The sequence below is a fragment of the Mytilus trossulus genome, chromosome 7 (assembly GCF_036588685.1).
Source record: "Mytilus trossulus isolate FHL-02 chromosome 7, PNRI_Mtr1.1.1.hap1, whole genome shotgun sequence".
Lineage (NCBI taxonomy): Eukaryota > Metazoa > Mollusca > Bivalvia > Mytilida > Mytilidae > Mytilus > Mytilus trossulus.
Window position 1 is genome coordinate 42,978,895 of NC_086379.1, and position 18,451 is coordinate 42,997,345.

General features: G+C 32.4%; 1 protein-coding gene across 1 annotated transcript in view; it reads left to right on the forward strand.

Annotated features, from left to right (window-relative positions):
- Positions 1–18,451, forward strand: part of LOC134725108 (uncharacterized) — a 37,265-nt gene that overhangs the window by 16,414 nt on the left and 2,400 nt on the right. The window contains exons 14-25 of the mRNA XM_063588655.1: positions 1,063–1,215; positions 1,840–2,043; positions 4,334–4,461; positions 9,283–9,412; positions 10,237–10,433; positions 10,836–10,929; positions 12,282–12,504; positions 13,955–14,136; positions 14,759–14,911; positions 15,576–15,721; positions 16,576–16,718; positions 18,238–18,335. Of these exons, the coding sequence (XP_063444725.1) occupies positions 1,063–1,215; positions 1,840–2,043; positions 4,334–4,461; positions 9,283–9,412; positions 10,237–10,433; positions 10,836–10,929; positions 12,282–12,504; positions 13,955–14,136; positions 14,759–14,911; positions 15,576–15,721; positions 16,576–16,718; positions 18,238–18,335 (1,851 nt within the window). The remainder of the gene's footprint in view (positions 1–1,062; positions 1,216–1,839; positions 2,044–4,333; positions 4,462–9,282; positions 9,413–10,236; positions 10,434–10,835; positions 10,930–12,281; positions 12,505–13,954; positions 14,137–14,758; positions 14,912–15,575; positions 15,722–16,575; positions 16,719–18,237; positions 18,336–18,451) is intronic.

The following is an 18,451-nucleotide window of genomic DNA, read 5'->3' on the forward strand; positions in this document are numbered from 1 at the left end:
TGCAGTAAATTCAGGTATTTTCATACTTCTCGCTTGCAGTCAATTATCTTCCGTTCAGTCTTCGTAAGGACTGTTAAGTAGTTGTTATTTACCGAAGAAATAATTGATGCAAGCCATACTGTATTTTAGTTTAAACATGGGTAGGCATCATATTCGTGATTATGTTAACCCAAGCGATAGTGATGTAAGTGTAGGCTCTTCCACGGACCTCCCTTTTTGTTTATACAGCAAACGACTGGCAATGTGAATTTCAGAGGGAGGAGTTTTGAACAGCCATCATAAACAGTTGTCGTATCTAGGTCAAATATGTAAATTTTGAATTGCAACATATTAAAGTCATAATAAATGAATTAGTAACAACATGTACATCATTTAAGAGTTTGGAAGTGTTTTCAGTTAATAAAAAATATTAAATGCATGCCAATTTGATGAAATTCATTATTCTGCAATAGTAAATAAACGCATGTGCAAACAAATCTTTTTGGATTTAGAGCATGGGTTTGTTCTGAAAGCAAAGAAGCACATCATATTAGAATTGTTCATATAAGAGAATAACAATCAAAACCAAGGAGAAAAAAAAGTTTCACAAAACCAAAGGACGTTTACATCAACAGTTATAAATAATAAATAAGAATCAACACGAACTCCACTAAAAACAGGGAGTGAAATCTCTCACTTAATTACCGGAAAAGCTATCAGACAGTAATACATTTGTCTGCAAACGAATTGTTATAAAAGAACTGATTGACTGAAGAATGAATACGACTGAATTAACTCATTGTTCACACTTTTCAGCTGATGTACTTTTTAGAATTTAAAATGACAAGTTAATCGCAATGCTTTCTTAAACCTATTTATCAGCCATCTTATTATTTCATGCATGGTGCTCACTAATCTGTGTTTTTGAAATGTTTTCGTGGACACAGCATATTTTTCGAAAGTTTTTATGCTATCTTTCCAATTGAAAAATCATATATCCCCCACAGTATGTCTATTATGTGACAATATGACAGAATACACATGAAAGTTTTTTCAATTGTTCTAGTACTTCCATAATTTTAGGCTGCAGCGAGTGCAACAGGTGTAAAAGCTGCAATTGAAAGTGGTCTTGGTGATGATGTTCCTACAGAACTTCTCAAGAATGCAGATCTCTCAGATCTACCTGATATTACTGGGGAGTCGACTGAAGTCACTATTGAAGTGGATACAAAACGGGTGTGTAAACTCTAGAATCTCATATTTATAAGAGCTTTGTTTTAAAAAGCAACACGTTAAGCAGCCCTGCGACTTTTTTTTTGTATATTTATACCATAGTGAGGTTTGCTTAACATTATATTTTACTCGCTAGACTGTATGGCATTTTCGCCATATGGCTTCCGATGTTTACTATGCAAAATTGTTTTAATTTGCAAATATTAGAAATTCACATCGACAAAAGGAAAACTTGCATTGCATTCAATCTTTTTCTTGAATGAGTTAAGAAATGCAAAGGTTATAGAGATTAATAAAAGAATTGACAAATTGTATTTAATCGTGATTTGTGAATAGAGTGATAATAGATTTTTTTTGAATTTATGTGCATGTTTTCTACGTAAATATGGACAGGCTTAATTATGTCTCGAATTTCGTGCTTGCTCATTGCTCAACAGTATAAGGTATTTTGAGAAATACGTTTTATAATATGGATTATCAAAGCATGAATGTTTACCCCCATCTTGCAATTTTCGATGTGAGTAATTTAAAAACAATTTTCAGTATTAAAGATGTGCAATATCTTAATGCTTTTGTAAATATTTTATAGCAATATTGTTACAATATTTATCTTATCTGTTAATTTAGGCTAAAATCTTAGTGAAAAAGGTAAAAGATTCGATTGGCGACCTTGGAGGAGCTGCTACCAACTTCACGCTACAACGTCTGGCCAACATGGAGAAGATTGCATGTGGTCTAACTGTAGCCGATATCAAAAATATATCCAGAGATAGTGAATGTGTCGATAAAATGAACGCCATTACAAAGTCACAGTGTATCGAAAAGGAACAGGTAAATATTAAAGAGTCACGCTAAAATGATTTCGCACGAGCAAGCAAATCATTTTAACAAACATACAAATTTTAGTTTCTTGTGTATAATTCGGAGTTTAGTATGTCGTCCATTATCACTGTACTATTATGCATATTTTTAGGGGCCAGCTGAAGAACACCTACGGTAGCGGGAATTCTCGCTACATTGAAGACCAATGGGTTGCCTTCGGCTGTTGTCTGCTCTGTGGTCGGGTGGTTATCGCTTTGACATATTCACCATTTCCTTTCTCAATTTTATACAACTTGTCTAAACATCAACCCAACAATGTGAGATCTGTAAATTTGCTTTCGCAAATTTTTTTCTTCCCTCGCCAGGATTCAACCCCATGCTACTGAGATATCGTGACACAAAATCGCCTGCACTGTAGCCGGCTCACTAGACCACACGACCACCTTGGAAATTATTCTTGAAACATGAAAGACCGATTTTAAGATGTTAAGTGAACATTATGTTGGTCAACCTTGAGTTAAGTGTTGTCATTTATATTCAACTTTATTTGTGTTTTTGTTCTATTTATATTGACAATATTCCTGTTATTTCTCATGGCATTTGGTATAAAATTACATGGTTTTGTACTGATAACAAAGTAAATTAGTAATAATTATTCATTTTAATATATTCGCATTGCCAGTAATAGACAAAGCTGGTAATGGCTTAAATCGGTTAAGTTGAAATAAACAGAAGAACAAGGGACAATTCAGGAAATTTGTCTGCTATAATAATGGATTCATTTCTACAGGCGACCGTAAAACTATTGAAGTGCTGATAATTGACTGCATATAAGTTTGAACAATCTGTTTATATGACAATAAGCTCTGATCATTTAAATAATTTGTTTACAGTAAAGGTACCATAAAATTGATCAATTTGTGTCAAAATGAATAAATAAGGATTTAAGTAAAGGCTAAACTGGACCATTTATGTAAACAAAAGCGTGACCTCCATATAACCTTTACGTTCTTGACACAAGTTTAACTAGATATGATATGCCTTCCCCATACGCAGGTATTGCGAGCTATATTGCTGATCTAAAATGTAACATTCACGTTTTTGAAAATGATGGTTTAGGTAGTTAATATAATATAATGTTTAAACGTTTGTTAGTGTCTTATCAATGTTTATGCATGTCTATGTCAGCGCATGAAGTAACAATTTTTTGAATTGGATTATTCTTTTGGCCATTTATACAACAGTACCTAAATTATAGGAAGGGAAAAAAACAATTAATGTTTATAAAAGTAAATCTTCAAAAATCTTTTCATTCTTTACCTGTATTTGCACGCTAGAAAAACTGTTCAAAACAAAAATAACTTATTGATCATTATTTCCACCCACATTCTATTAAAACCTTTAATCTGTTCAATTTTTTACCGATAGAAAAAACTATACGAACAAATTTATCTAATTTTAACCGAAAATCATCACAACAAGGAAGCATAAACAAACGATGCTAAAATTTTTATAAGCCTTTTTTTATACATATTAGACACATAAATAAATTTCTTATTTAAATTCATCCACCCCAAACCTATTTAAATACATTATTGTTAATAGATTACGCATGCCAGTAGTTCAGTTTGCTCCGTTCTTTTTTGTCAATTTAACAGTGCGTTTGATTATGGGAATGACAAATATTCGCTATCGCTCAGGGTAAAATATTTGGCAAAAGGTGACAACCCGTGATAAAATCACGATATATTCAAGCCCCCCATGAATTATTTCATTTGTATACCACATATGATTTAGGCCTTTTCATATGTTTCCAGCATAATGAAATATTACCACTTTCACAATGTTGGGAGTGTTACATGAATAAGTGAAAGTATGAATGCAAATTGAATAGGTTAAATAACACTTAATGCCCGAATATCAGTTCATAACAACTTTTGTTCTTTGATGTCAACAATTATGATGACTTGAAAAAGACTCGTTTATTTTAATATTGAAACTAAGAATATAATTTGTAAAAAGATGTTGACATCAATATTGGTAATTAAACATTGCAAGTGACATGTTGCTTTTCTAAAACAAAACTAGATAAACTTAACTGTATTTGGCAAAACGTTTAGGAATTTTGGTCCTCAATGCTCTTCAACTTCGTACTTTATTTGGCCTTTTTTAACATTTTTGGATTCGAGCGTCACTGATGAGTCTTTTGTAGACGAAACGCGCGTCTGGCGTATATACAAAATTTATTCCTGGTATCTATGTTGAGTTTATTTACTATGTATTTCATTTACTATACTAGGTCGATGCTGCTCTAGAAGCTTTCAAAGAAGCAACTAATTTCGATTCTTCGTCAACAGCAGAAGTAGAATCAAACACAGACAGTGCAACATTGAGTCAATCTGCTCCAAATCTGCTGGCACAGTTAAGGTGAGCTACAACATTGAGTCAGTCTGCTCCAAATCTGCTGGCACAGTTAAGGTGAGCTACAACATTGAGTCAGTCTGCTCCAAATCTGCTGGCACAGTTAAGGTGAGCTACAACATTAAGTCAATCTGCTCCACATCTGCTGGCACAGTTAAGGTGAGCTACAACATTGAGTCAGTCCGCTCCAAATCTGCTGGCACAGTTAAGGTGAGCTACAACATTAAGTCAATCTGCTCCACATCTGCTGGCACAGTTAAAGTGAGCTACAACATTGAGTCAGCCTGCTCCAAATCTGCTGGCACAGTTAAGGTGAGCTACAACATTGAGTCAGTCTGCTCCAAATCTGCTGGCACAGTAAAGGTGAGCTACAACATTGAGTCAGTCTGCTCCAAATCTGCTGGCACAGTTAAGGTGAGCTACAACATTGAGTCAGTCTGCTTCAAATCTGCTGGCACAGTTAAGGTGAGCTACAACATTGAGTCAGTTTGCTCAAAATCTGCTGGCACAGTTAAGGTGAGCTAAAACATTGAGTCAGCCTGCTCCAAATCTGCTTGCACAGTTAAGGTGAGCTACAACAATGAGTCAGTCTGCTCCAAATCTGCTGGCACAGTTAAGGTGAGCTGCAACATTGAGTCAGTCTGCTTCAAATCTGCTGGCACAGTTAAGGTGAGCTACAACATTGAGTCAGTCCGCTCCAAATCTGCTGGCACAGTTAATGTGAGCTACAACATTGAGTCAGTCTGCTCCAAATCTGCTGGCACAGTTAAGGTGAGCTACAACATTGAGTCAGTCTGCTTCAAATCAGCTGGCACAGTTAAGGTGAGCTACAACATTGAGTCAGTCTGCTCCAAATCTGCTGGCACAGTTAAGGTGAGCTACATACAGCATTATAATGACTGATTAAACCGTCAACATTAATCTTTACATGCCCTTGAACAAAGTGAAAACAGTTACTCCAATAACATGTAGTAATATATACATGTAGTCACCTATTTGAAATGCCTGAACGACTATTTAAATCTAAAATAATGTGTATAATGTCATTTTTTTCTCTATAAATATGACAGTTGTTGTCAATTCGTTTGATGTGTTTCAGCTTTTGATTTTGTCATTTGATTAGGGACTTTCCGTTATGAATTTTTCTCGGAGTTAAGTATTTTTATGATTGTATTTTGTACTCGTATGCTCATATACGTAAAAACGAATCCTCAAACACCACAATTTTTTTTTCTGAATTGTTAGTTTTGTCTACTTTGCTTGTTATTTTATATGTACTTTAAATGCTTTTATATCTCGTTTGAAACGTGAAGTACAGGCAACAGTTATTTTCTGATATTCAACACTAATTATGTAATTTGAAATATAGAAATCTGAAGCAAATTACATTTTTTAGGAAGTATTTAGATTAAAAATATATCTCTGACTGACAAGGTTAACCGTAGAGGAATTTATTAAAAAAAAAAAAAATTGTCATATAGTTCTTCTTTTATTTTGTTTCTATACATCCTTGTATTCCAAATATTTAACTGTGAGCGTTCTTGATCAGGAAGTGCACGGATGTTTTGTTTTCATCCTCTTTGAAATTGGGAAAACTTGTACCAGACAATCACTCGTTTGCTGAGAAATCATTTTTGAAAACAATTAAGTGTGATTTCTCCGATCTTACATGTATACAACTGAAATGAATGATAGCTAACCTAATTAGTATAATCGAATGAATATATTACTTTTTTTAGGAAAAAAATAATGATAGGTAGGGAATAAATAATGTACTAACAGTGCACTTACCATGAAAAATATGAAAATAATATTTCCCAATCCTTTTGGTTTTTTAGCTCACCTGGCTCCTCTGAAACTACTTGGCCAAATTAATCCAAACTTGGCCACAATCATCTTTGGGGTATCTAGTTTAAAAAATGTGTGGCGTGACCTGGTCAACCAACCAAGATGGCCGCCACGGCTAAAAATAGAACAAAGGGGTAAAATGCAGTTTTTGGCTTATAACTCAAAAACCAAAGCATTTTGAGGAAATCTGACATGGGATAAAAATGTTTATCAGGTCAAGATCTATCTGCCCTAAAATTTTCAGATGAATCGGTCAATCGGTTGTTGGGTTGCTGCCCCTGAATTGGTAATTTTGAGGAAATTTTGCTGTTTTTGGTTATTATCTTGAATATTATTATAGATAGAGATAAACTGTAAACAGCAATAATGTTCAGCAAAGTAAGATCTACAAATAAGTCAACATGATCAAAAATGGTCAGTTGACCCGTTTAGGAATTATTGCCCTTTATAGTCAATTTTTAACCATTTTTCGTTAATTAAAGTAATCTTTTACAAAAATCTTCTCCTCTGAAACTACTTGGCCAAATTAATCCAAACTTGGCCACAATCATCTTTGGGGTATCTAGTTTAAAAAATGTGTGGCGTGACCTGGTCAACCAACCAAGATGGCCGCCACGGCTAAAAATAGAACAAAGGGGTAAAATGCAGTTTTTGGCTTATAACTCAAAAACCAAAGCATTTTGAGGAAATCTGACATGGGATAAAAATGTTTATCAGGTCAAGATCTATCTGCCCTAAAATTTTCAGATGAATCGGTCAATCGGTTGTTGGGTTGCTGCCCCTGAATTGGTAATTTTGAGGAAATTTTGCTGTTTTTGGTTATTATCTTGAATATTATTATAGATAGAGATAAACTGTAAACAGCAATAATGTTCAGCAAAGTAAGATCTACAAATAAGTCAACATGATCAAAAATGGTCAGTTGACCCGTTTAGGAATTATTGCCCTTTATAGTCAATTTTTAACCATTTTTCGTTAATTAAAGTAATCTTTTACAAAAATCTTCTCCTCTGAAACTACTTGGCCAAATTAATCCAAACTTGGCCACAATCATCTTTGGGGTATCTAGTTTAAAAAATGTGTGGCGTGACCTGGTCAACCAACCAAGATGACCGCCACGGCTAAAAATAGAACAAAGGGGTAAAATGCAGTTTTTGGCTTATAACTCAAAAACCAAAGCATTTTGAGGAAATCTGACATGGGATAAAAATGTTTATCAGGTCCAGATCTATCTGCCCTAAAATTTTCAGATGAATCGGTCAATCGGTTGTTGGGTTGCTGCCCCTGAATTGGTAATTTTGAGGAAATTTTGCTGTTTTTGGTTATTATCTTGAATATTATTATAGATAGAGATAAACTGTAAACAGCAATAATGTTCAGCAAAGTAAGATCTACAAATAAGTCAACATGACCAAAATGTTCAGTTGACCCGTTTAGGAGTTATTGCCCTTTATAGTCAATTTTTAACCATTTTTCGTAAATTAAAGTAATCTTTTACAAAAATCTTCTCCTCTGAAACTACTTGGCCAAATTATTCCAAACTTGGCCACAATCATCTTTGGGGTATCTAGTTTAAAAAAATGTGTGACGTGACCTGGTCAACCAACCAAGATGGCCGCCACCGCTAAAAATAGAACATAGGGGTAAAATGCAGTTTTTGGCTTATAACTCAAAAACCAAAGCATTTTGAGGAAATCTGACATGGGATAAAAATGTTTATCAGGTCAAGAACTATCTGCCCTGAAATTTTCAGATGAATCGGTCAATCGGTTGTTGGGTTGCTGCCCCTGAATTGGTAATTTTGAGGAAATTTTGCTGTTTTTGGTTATTATCTTGAATATTATTATAGATAGAGATAAATTGTAAACAGCAATAATGTTCAGCAAAGTAAGATCTACAAATAAGTTAACATGACCAAAATGGTCAGTTGACCCCTTTAGGAGTTATTGCCCTTTATAGTCAATCTTTAACCATTTTTTATAAATCTAAGTAATCTTTTACAAAATCTCCACTGAAACTACTAGGCCACAATCATCTTTGGGGTATCTAGTTTGAAAAATGTGTCCGATGACCTGGCCATTCAACCAAGATGGCCGCCACGGCTAAAAATAGAACATAGGAATAAAATGCAGTTTTTTGCTTATAACTATGAAACCAAAGCATCTAGAGCAAATCTGACAAGAAGTTAAATTGTTAATCAAGTCAATATCTATCTGCCCTGAATTTTTCAGATGAATTGGACAACTGGTTGTTGGGTTGCTGCCCTCCAATTGGTAATTTTTAAAGAAATTTTGCCGTTTTTGGTTATCTTGAATACTATTATAGATAGCGATAAACTGTAAACAGCAATAATGTTCAGCAAAGTAAGATCTACAAATAAGTCACCATGACCTAAATGGTCAATTGACCCCTTAAGGAGTTATTGCCCTCTATAGTCAATTTTTAACAATTTTCATTAATTTGGTAAATTTATGTAAATTTTTACCAAATATAGTTCTCTGTTACTAATGGGCAAAGTTCATGATAGATATAATTGTAAGAAGCAAAATCGTTCAATAAAGTAAGAACTTCAAACACATCACCATCACCAAAATACAATTTTGTCATGAATCCATTTGTGTCCTTTGTTTAATATACACATAGACCAAGGTGAGCGACACAGGCTCTTTAGAGCCTCTAGTTTTTTATCGTTTCTTTTCGAACTATAACGAAAATGATGACCTCTCATTTTTTTCCCTTTTAAACACTTGCTTATCACTTCTACTTAAGGATGCAATTATTTGTTAAAAAAACATAAGAAAATATGACGTTTCAATACAAATTCGTCGATTTTTATATATATATTTACGACAATCTGAACTTTATTATCGAAATTTGGAAATTCCGTTACACTTTATCTAAAGAATCGATTTTCCTCAAATTAAAAGATAAGTGATATAAGTACACGAAAGTAATACAGTACTTCCAATACATTTGTAGCTATGCTGAAATGAAAAAATATGGAACCAGTAATAAGGATGCTATTGTTAGTACCATCTCTCAAGCTGATACTGAAGTTCTGTCCAAGTCTCAAATGAAGGATGGATTCAAGTTTGTTATGGACTCAATTGTAAGCTACTTTCTTTTTTATCTAAGGAATGACTGTAATTTTTTTTTCTGTCTATGAAGAAATAACATAAAAAATTTGGTGCACACTGAATAACGCGCGTAGCGGGTTGGTTATTTAACAGTATGCACCACATTTTTATGTAATTTCGAATAGACAGAAAAAATATAACAGTCATTTCTTATAATTTAATTATAAATTCCATTTTAAACCGTAGAAAACCATGAAAAAACGTTGATGACGTCACGGTCACACGACTGAATTATGTCTATGGGCTCATAACAAAATAACGTCAGCCAATCAGGAGACGCGTTACATCCAAAATTAAATTATATAAATGTACTTTTCGAGTATATTTTGTTGAAACTGTTATCTGAAAATCTAAGATGGTATCTTTCTAGAAAAATTATCATCATGTTAAACGTTAAACGTTATTAAGGTAATCTTTGTTCAGATGTAACATTTTTATATAGATTTATTGCAACACAGAAAGATTTTTTAGAATACCAAGGTTCTTATGTAAAAAAAAAAGAGAAGTGGCCAGCACAGCACCTTATTAGTATAAAGTGTTGTGCAAAGCCCATAAAAAATGAACTGTGCTAACATTTTGTACACCAAACGTGCGTTCAGTCAACGGAAGAATCGTCAGTGACGCTCGAATACAAAAAAAAAGTCTAAAATGCCAAATAAAATTCTTGTTAACATGTTGTAGTCTTTTATTTTGTTTAATTGAAAAACATCCAGAACATTTTATAAACGTACAAAATCATTGCATGTTGGTCTCACACATTCAACATAGAAATTTTAGTATCATAAACATATTTCAGGGAAAGACTACTGCTGGTGAAATTACAAAAGACGATCTAGATACTGCTGGTAATATGGTGTGTGGAATTGATAGCAATGCTCTCGATAGACTAGACGCCGACGCTTTAGAAGAATATGCAACAACAATTGAAAAATGTTCCCTTGGCTCAGTAGAAAGAAAAGCTCTAGGATCAGCTGTAATGAAAAAACTTGATTTGTAAGATTTTCTCTCACTTTTTTTACCCTCATTTGTATATGATTTCTGCTATATGTTTAAGAAATTTATTTTTATTTGCAATGAAGACATAATGCTGTTTTCTAAGTTTTCGAATTGTCATTTTTATTCTACTGCTAGCAAGTCGATTTTTTTTATTACTTTTTTTTTGTAAAGCAAATATATTTATGTGATAAGCTGCTGCAATCAAATGTTTGAGAAATGCTCGTGATGATAACTTGTTTGATTTTCGATTTCAGTAGTTAATAGATCTTCAATAAGCAGTTGTTTTTTTCTTAATTTATTTTCAAGCTAGTTTTATAAAACGAAAATCCTGGTTTTTAATTTTCTCAAAAGACTAGAATCTTTTGATAGTAGATTTAAAACACAGTGTACGTTTTTTAGGAGTGACGGATCTAAAGTTGACGCAACCAGTATAATGACTCTTGGAACTTCTGTTGCAGAAATGTCTGATACACAACTTGATGCTATTGACAAGGTAAATATAAAGAAGGTTTCTTAAAAAAATAAGGGTTAGAAATTCATAACATTGAATTAGTTTCGAATTTGTCTACATATACTTATATTATATAGTATGTGATAATCATAAGTAGTATTGATTAACCCATTCAAATTCTAACTGTAATAATTATTTCTTGTAATGTTTGAGTATGGTTTCTAGGAACATAAATAAAACTATGTTACTTAAACATACGGGCTGGTTTGGTTCAAAATATCAAAATCACGTACCATGACGGGAACATTTCATTTCATTCATTTTACATTTTATAGATCTAAGATAAGAAGTTTTTTTTTTGTGAACTTAATGGCTGAATCCGATCTGATTTTGTAGTGATCTGCAATTCCAAAGAATCATGATATTTGTTTATTTTTCTAAAAGCTGTTTGAAAATTTGATTTTGCCATTTTACCATTTGATTAGAAACTTTCCGTTTTGAGTTTTCCTCGGAGTCCAGGTTTTTTTTTGTGATTTTACTTCTTTTTTTGTTTTTTAACTATTTTTGTGAACTGCATTCCATCCAACATGTAATAAAAGAAGGAATACCTGAATCACTGTCTAATATTTGTATGGCTTTTTTTAGGGAACATTTCATTTCATTCATTTTACATTTTATAGATCTAAGATAAGAAGGTTTTTTTGTGAACTGAATGGCTGAATCCGATCTGATTTTGTAGTGATCTGCAATTCCAAAGAATCATGATATTTGTTTATTTTTCTAAAAGCTGTTTGAAAATTTGATTTTGCCATTTTACCATTTGATTAGAAACTTTCCATTTTGAGTTTTCCTCGGAGTCCAGGTTTTTTTTTGTGATTTTACTTCTTTTTTTGTTTTTTAACTATTTTTGTGAACTGCATTCCATCCAACATGTAATAAAAGAAGGAATACCTGTATCACTGTCTAATATTTGTATGGCTTTGGCTGAACGGCTTACATGCTCAAAATGGTTGTGTTTCATTATCGAAGTCCGTAGTAGACGGATTGAAACAAACATGATCAAATAAAATTTGTACTTCAGCGCATATCCATATAAAAATTAATAAATAAGAGTAAGAGGTTTTGTTTTTAATTATCCTGAACATTTTAAGACTTCATATCATTATTGTCAGTTTTTCTTGTTTATAATAAACAATCATACCTTTTTGGTTATTTTATGAAAGATTTATCATTGTTATACTAGTATGTAGATACAAAAAGATGTCGTATGAATGCCAATAAGACAACTCTCTATCCAAGTCACAAAGTAAACCATTATAGATCAAAATACAATTCAATGAATAGTGAAGGAGTACTTTTTACTTTTGTAATGCATGAAACGTGCTATTTTTCAGTCCGTTCTTTGTGATATGAGTGATAAAGTTGTAAAGTCATTTAAAGACAAGGAAGAGAAGGAAACAAAAAGGAAAATGAAAGGTTTCAAAATGGACACATCTACGGCAGACGATAGCACATTCAAGACAAATAAAAAGCGAGTAATGAAAAAACTTTTGGCTGTACAAGATGCATGCTCTTCTACGTCAGGCGCAAGTGCGGGACGAAGGAAAAGGTCTACATGTAAGTTACATTGAAATCTAAATTAATTAAAATGTGTTTAATAGTTTAATAATTTGGCAATCCAAAAGCAAAATAAACATGATTAGACGTGTAGAGTAATATCTTTGAAGTAATGATAAATTTAAGTAAACATAAACATGAGGCAATTGAGAAATAGAAATAAAAAAACCAACGATTTTTAGATCAACTGGCCCAAATAAGTCAACATGACCACAATGGTCAGTTGACCCCTAAAGGAGTTATTGCTCTTTAAAGTCATTTTTTACCAATTTTTCCTAAATTTTGTAATCTTTTACAAAAATGTTCTCCTCTAAAACTACTGGGCCAAATATAACTATACTTGGTCACAATCATTATTGAGATATCTAGTTTGAACAAATGTTTGTTGTGACCCAGCTAACCAACCAAGATGGCCTCCATGGCTAAAAGTAGAACAAAGGGGTAAAATGTAGATGTTGGCTTATAACTCTGAAACCAAAGCATTAAGAGCAATTCAGACATGGCGTTAAATTGTTTTGCAAGTCAAGATCTATCAGTCATGAAATTTTCAGATGAATCAGACCTCCAGTTGAAATTTTACTGTTTTTGGTCATTATCTTGAATATTATTATAGATAGAGATAAACTGTAAAAAGCAATAATGTTCAGCAAAGTAAGATCAACAAAATAGTCAAACGTGACAAAAATGGTCAGTTGACCCCTTTATGAGTTATTGACCTTTATAGTAAATTATTATTTTTTTTTATAAATTTTGTAAAGTTTTGTAAATTTTAACAAACTACTTTCCTCTGTAACTAAAGGGGCCAAGTTCATTATAAATAGAGATAATTGTAAGAAGCAAGAATGTTCAGCAAAGAGAGATCTACAAACATATCACCATCACCAAAACACAATTTTGTCATTATTTAATCCATTTGTGTCCTTTGTTTAATATGCACATAGACCAAAGTGAGCAACACAGGCTCTTAAGAGCCTCTAGTTTATTTTCTTCTTTAGAGTTCTAATCGTATATATAGAGCGTCAATAACCAATAAAGCCTTGAACCTCTGGTACATTTCAATCGAAACTATTTCAAAATTGCACCAAATTTTATTTTGTTTTGTAAAAATAAAGTGACATACTTCTTGGTTTACAAAATACTGTTTCTATCGCATTTATAATCATTCTAAGAAAGTTTCAACAACCGTAAAAACATTCAAACTACGGTTTATTTCAGTTAAAACTATTTCAAAATTGCCCGAAATTCAGTTTGGTTTGTGAGAAGTAAGTTACAAAAACTTTTTGATTTGCAATACATTCTTTATGTTGTATTCATTATATAATTCATTTCACTCAAAACTGCTTAAAAATTGTCCCAAATTTTATTTTGGAAAGTGAGAAACTTTTTGATGTACCGTATGTTGAAGCGTCAACTGTTATTTATCCTAATTTTATTACTTTTTGTTTTTTAGCATCACTGACCTGTTCTTACATGACAAGCATAGGAACGTCTGGGTTATCGGCAATCACCGTAGATCAGATTAACAATTTGGACGATACAGAATTTACAGACTGTATTGATATATTGGGAGCAGTAACGGATTACAGTACTGACCAGATAGACGCTCTTGTTACTGTTGGAAAACGTAACACTGTAAGTCTTTATCTATAAGGATTAAAAACATTTTGTGGAATTCATTGATTAGTATACTGGACAAACTAACTCGGAAAATTAGTTTACACATTCACAAACCTCTATAACTAAGTTTTATGTTATTTTTAATGTTATTGTTCAGGCATACTTACGTTAACTTTTTTGTCTGTTATATCAAATCTTAAAATTGAGCAGACATAGTAAGTCTGGTTATGTGCCTTCTTATTTTACCATGTGTTATCTTTACTTCTATGACTTTCGGTTAAGATAACCACATGGTATCTTTCTTTGTATTTCTATAATATATCTATAAAATTGTTCCAAGCTTTGCCTCAACTTCATATATTATGAGTTTTATATGAATGACAATGAAAATATATGATTTACATATCAAAACTATGACATGTGCACCAGTGTTTTTATAAATAATTCCATAGTAATTTATCCTACAAGATTAAGCAAAATTCTCATGTTTACAACCTTGCATTATACCATGTATGATATTTTTGTTAAGGGGCCAGTTGAGGTGCGCGATTTATTCACTGTATTGTAGACCCATTGTTGGCCTTCGGGTTATTGTCTCTTTGGCACATTTCCCATTTCATTCTCAATTATAATTTAGGTTTGGGGAGATCCAACAACATGGACTGCAACCACTGTTTATAGTGCTGGAGTTATCGTTCAGGGATTAACAGTTTCTGAAATAGGTACTTTGACACTTGATTTAGATGCCGTTAGTAAACTTGGAGAATATGATGGTTGGACAGATGCTCAGGTAAACCATTTTTGTTTAGTTTTAACTTGAAAACCAGTAAGTCGGAGGAAATTTCCATAAGCATTTTAAATACTTAATTCCGCCTGCGCTTAATACCAAAGGATTTTAAAGCATATCTGTTTTTATTTCGTTTTAAACTTGGAAACTTCAAAGTCAAAAAACAATTGTCAATAAACATTTAAAATCAATAGCGACTTGAATATCCATTACCGCTTAAGCTTTATATCAAAAGATTTGAAACCTTAATAGAGCTTTAAACCAAATATAACTACATTTACATAACTGTGATATCGTGTCAACAAATACTGGAGTATAAATCAAAATAAACGAATTCAATTGAAAAAGGAAGATTTGGCACTATTGTCAATAAGACAACTATATACCAAAAAGACGAGGATGTAAGAAACAACCTGCAAAGGTCACCATATGACCATTTTGAAATAACGAAATGTGCGCCGTATATTGAATTATCTATAATGCTTGTTTGATAAACCTTGTAAATTTAAGTTTCAAATAATCAATTGCATCAAATCTAAATGATTTAAAGATAATGCGTGGATGATTTGGAAACAAGAATGACCGATTAGCATATTTAGAGCGATTTATTTTGAAATCAATTAAATAAATAAATCTAACAATTATTATTCATTTCTTTTTTGTGCAGAAAAATGCGTTGTTTGAAAGATGGCTGACTTTAGAAAAATCGGATGATGCTAGCACAATAACATCGAGTGAATTGAGGTCACTAGGTCACATGACATGTGGAGCAGAAACAGGTCATATCGGTGTCATAAGTCACAGTGTGTATTCGTAAGTACCGTTGACTAGACGCGTGGTGCTAAACACGGAAGGATACAGATATATTATTTCATACACAGCAAATGATATAATAATTGTAAACAAATCAGTTAATTGTATTTCGCCTCCGGAAGATCAGAACAAATTAATGTTTCTAAGAAGAACATACAAGTGGTCGTTTATTTATTTTGTCTGTTTCATCTTTTAGTTATTTTTGTAATGTATAAAAAAATAGATGTGAATAATACATTTCCAATACTCTAAGCTATGTTAACTTATATCGATTTTCCAAGAAGAAGTTCAGAAACAAAATATTTTTTTACTGTTTATATTCCTCTTTTCAAAATAAAATCAAATAATAGATATCGTATCAATCTCCTCATAGAATAAAATCAAAAGAACATAAATGTCACTCAAATCCTGTTCAAAAGACTTTTAAAATACTTGATTTACAGTTTGATTTACACTGCGATCTGTCAACTTGTATTTAGTTTTTAGAGAATAAAGTATTTATCTAGCTATCTTTCAAGTAAGATTGACAAGTGTTCTCTTTGTTACTTCATTTACGGGGGCAATTCAAGAGTCCTAGTTGTAAGTCAATGGTGCATTGCATCGTTGAAAAATGTGTTTTCTTTTTATGCAAACGATCACATTCCGTCGCATCAGAGGGAAAGGTCAAACTAATTAATACAAGATATGTTAAGGGACAAACACAATAAGATATATAAGACCGGTAGCGTGGACATTTCTTCGAAAATTTTGCTCCCAACCTTTATTACAATCGAGCACGCTTGATTTATCAAACTATAAGTTAAATACAGATTGTTGCCTTATTTTCATTTCTGCTTCGTTTATGTTTTATACAGATCTGCTGCTGATGCTGTTGGCGAGGTTACCAGTTGTTCAGATGGTCAGCTTTCGTCTTTCATTACATTGGCCAAATCTGCATATGGATCCGATATCACAACTTGGGATTCAACAACCATTACAAATATTGGCATTGTGATAGGTATGTTTATGTAAATAAAAAGGTAGAACAGGTGTCTTTTTTCTGTGTATAATTTACTGGAATGTTGCAAAAATATTATTTTGTTTTAAAAATGTTTAACCAACTTAAAGTTTCATCTAATGAAATCATCTAAATCTTTAAATTTAAAGAAAAAAATCATAAAAAGTAAAATCACAAAAATACTGAACTTAGAGGAAAATCAATTCGGAAAATCCATAATCACATGGCAAAATCAAATATCAAAACGCATCAAAAACGAATGGACAAGAACTGTCATATTCCTGACTTGGAACAGGCATTTTCAAATGTAGAAAATGGTGGATTAAACCTTGCTCTATAGCGCTAACCCTCTCACTTTAATGACAGTCTCATCAAATTTCGTTATATTTACATTGATGCGTTAAATAAACTACAACAATAAATTAAATAGTCTAACATTGAAGTTTTATTAAGTTTATTTTCATTTGTATTTGATATTTTGTAAATATTTATGAGAAAGCAATTCTCTCATTGGATATTAACCAATTCTACTCCTTTATGGCTTTATAATCCATATACAATAATTTCGATTTTGTTCATTTTACTTTGATTTTAAAATTTGATAAAAAAACCAAAGGCCGTGATTCCCAGTTTTTGATTGAAAATAAAAGTACATTTAACGAGAAATTATTTTACAGAATAGTGAAAAAGGCTATCTTCACCAATTTACACAGCCCAGCTACCTTAATATAAAAAAGAAGATGTGTTATGATTGCCAATGAGACAACTCTGCACAAGATATCAAAATGACACAGAAATTAACAACTATAGGTCACCGTACGGCCTTCAACAATGAGCAGAGCCCATACCGTATAGTCAGCTATAAAATGCCCCAAAATGACAATGTGACACAATTCAAACGAGAAAATTAACGCCCTTATTTATGTACAAAAACTGAACGAAAAACAAATATGTAACACACCAACAAACGACAACCACTGAAATACAGGCTCCTGACTTGGGCCAAGCACATTCATAGAGATTGTGTCGGGGTTAAACATGTTAGCGGAATTCCAACCCTCCCCCTAACCTGGGACAGTGGTGTTAAAGTACAACAATATGAAAGAACTATATAATAAGTTGCAAAAGGCTGAACTCATCAGATGGTTAGAAATAAGTATTTCTGAATGAATCACAAAAGCAAAATCTTGTAAATGTATATTTTTGTAACGGTAGACTTCCAAATTTGTATATATTCAAACTTGACAAGTATACGGTGACCTATTATAGTTGTTAATGTTTGTGTCATGTTGGTCTTTTGTGGATAGTTGTCTCATTGGCAATCATACCACATCTTCTTTTTTCATATTATTTCATAATTATAATGTTAAATATGAAGTAAAGCGATTGGTTTTGTTTAAGCATGAATATCTGAAGATGCATTTCATGTGAGCGGCAGTGGTATACCTACTTTTTTCATTTGTTTATTGTCTCCTTCATTCTTTATCCCATACAATAATTTAATTTACATTTTTTCCAGGTGGTTTAACAAGCTCTGACATGTCAACACTATCCGAAAGCCAAATTGATGCTATTGACTCGAATCATGTATCATACATTCCATCTTCAACATTTGCCGTAAGTAGTGCTAAAGAAAAACAAAAATAACAGTGGTTTGCTTTACGTTTAGTGAAAACTATCTATATTCCTATCTCCGACACATGCCGACAGAGACTGGTGATGAAAACAAATTC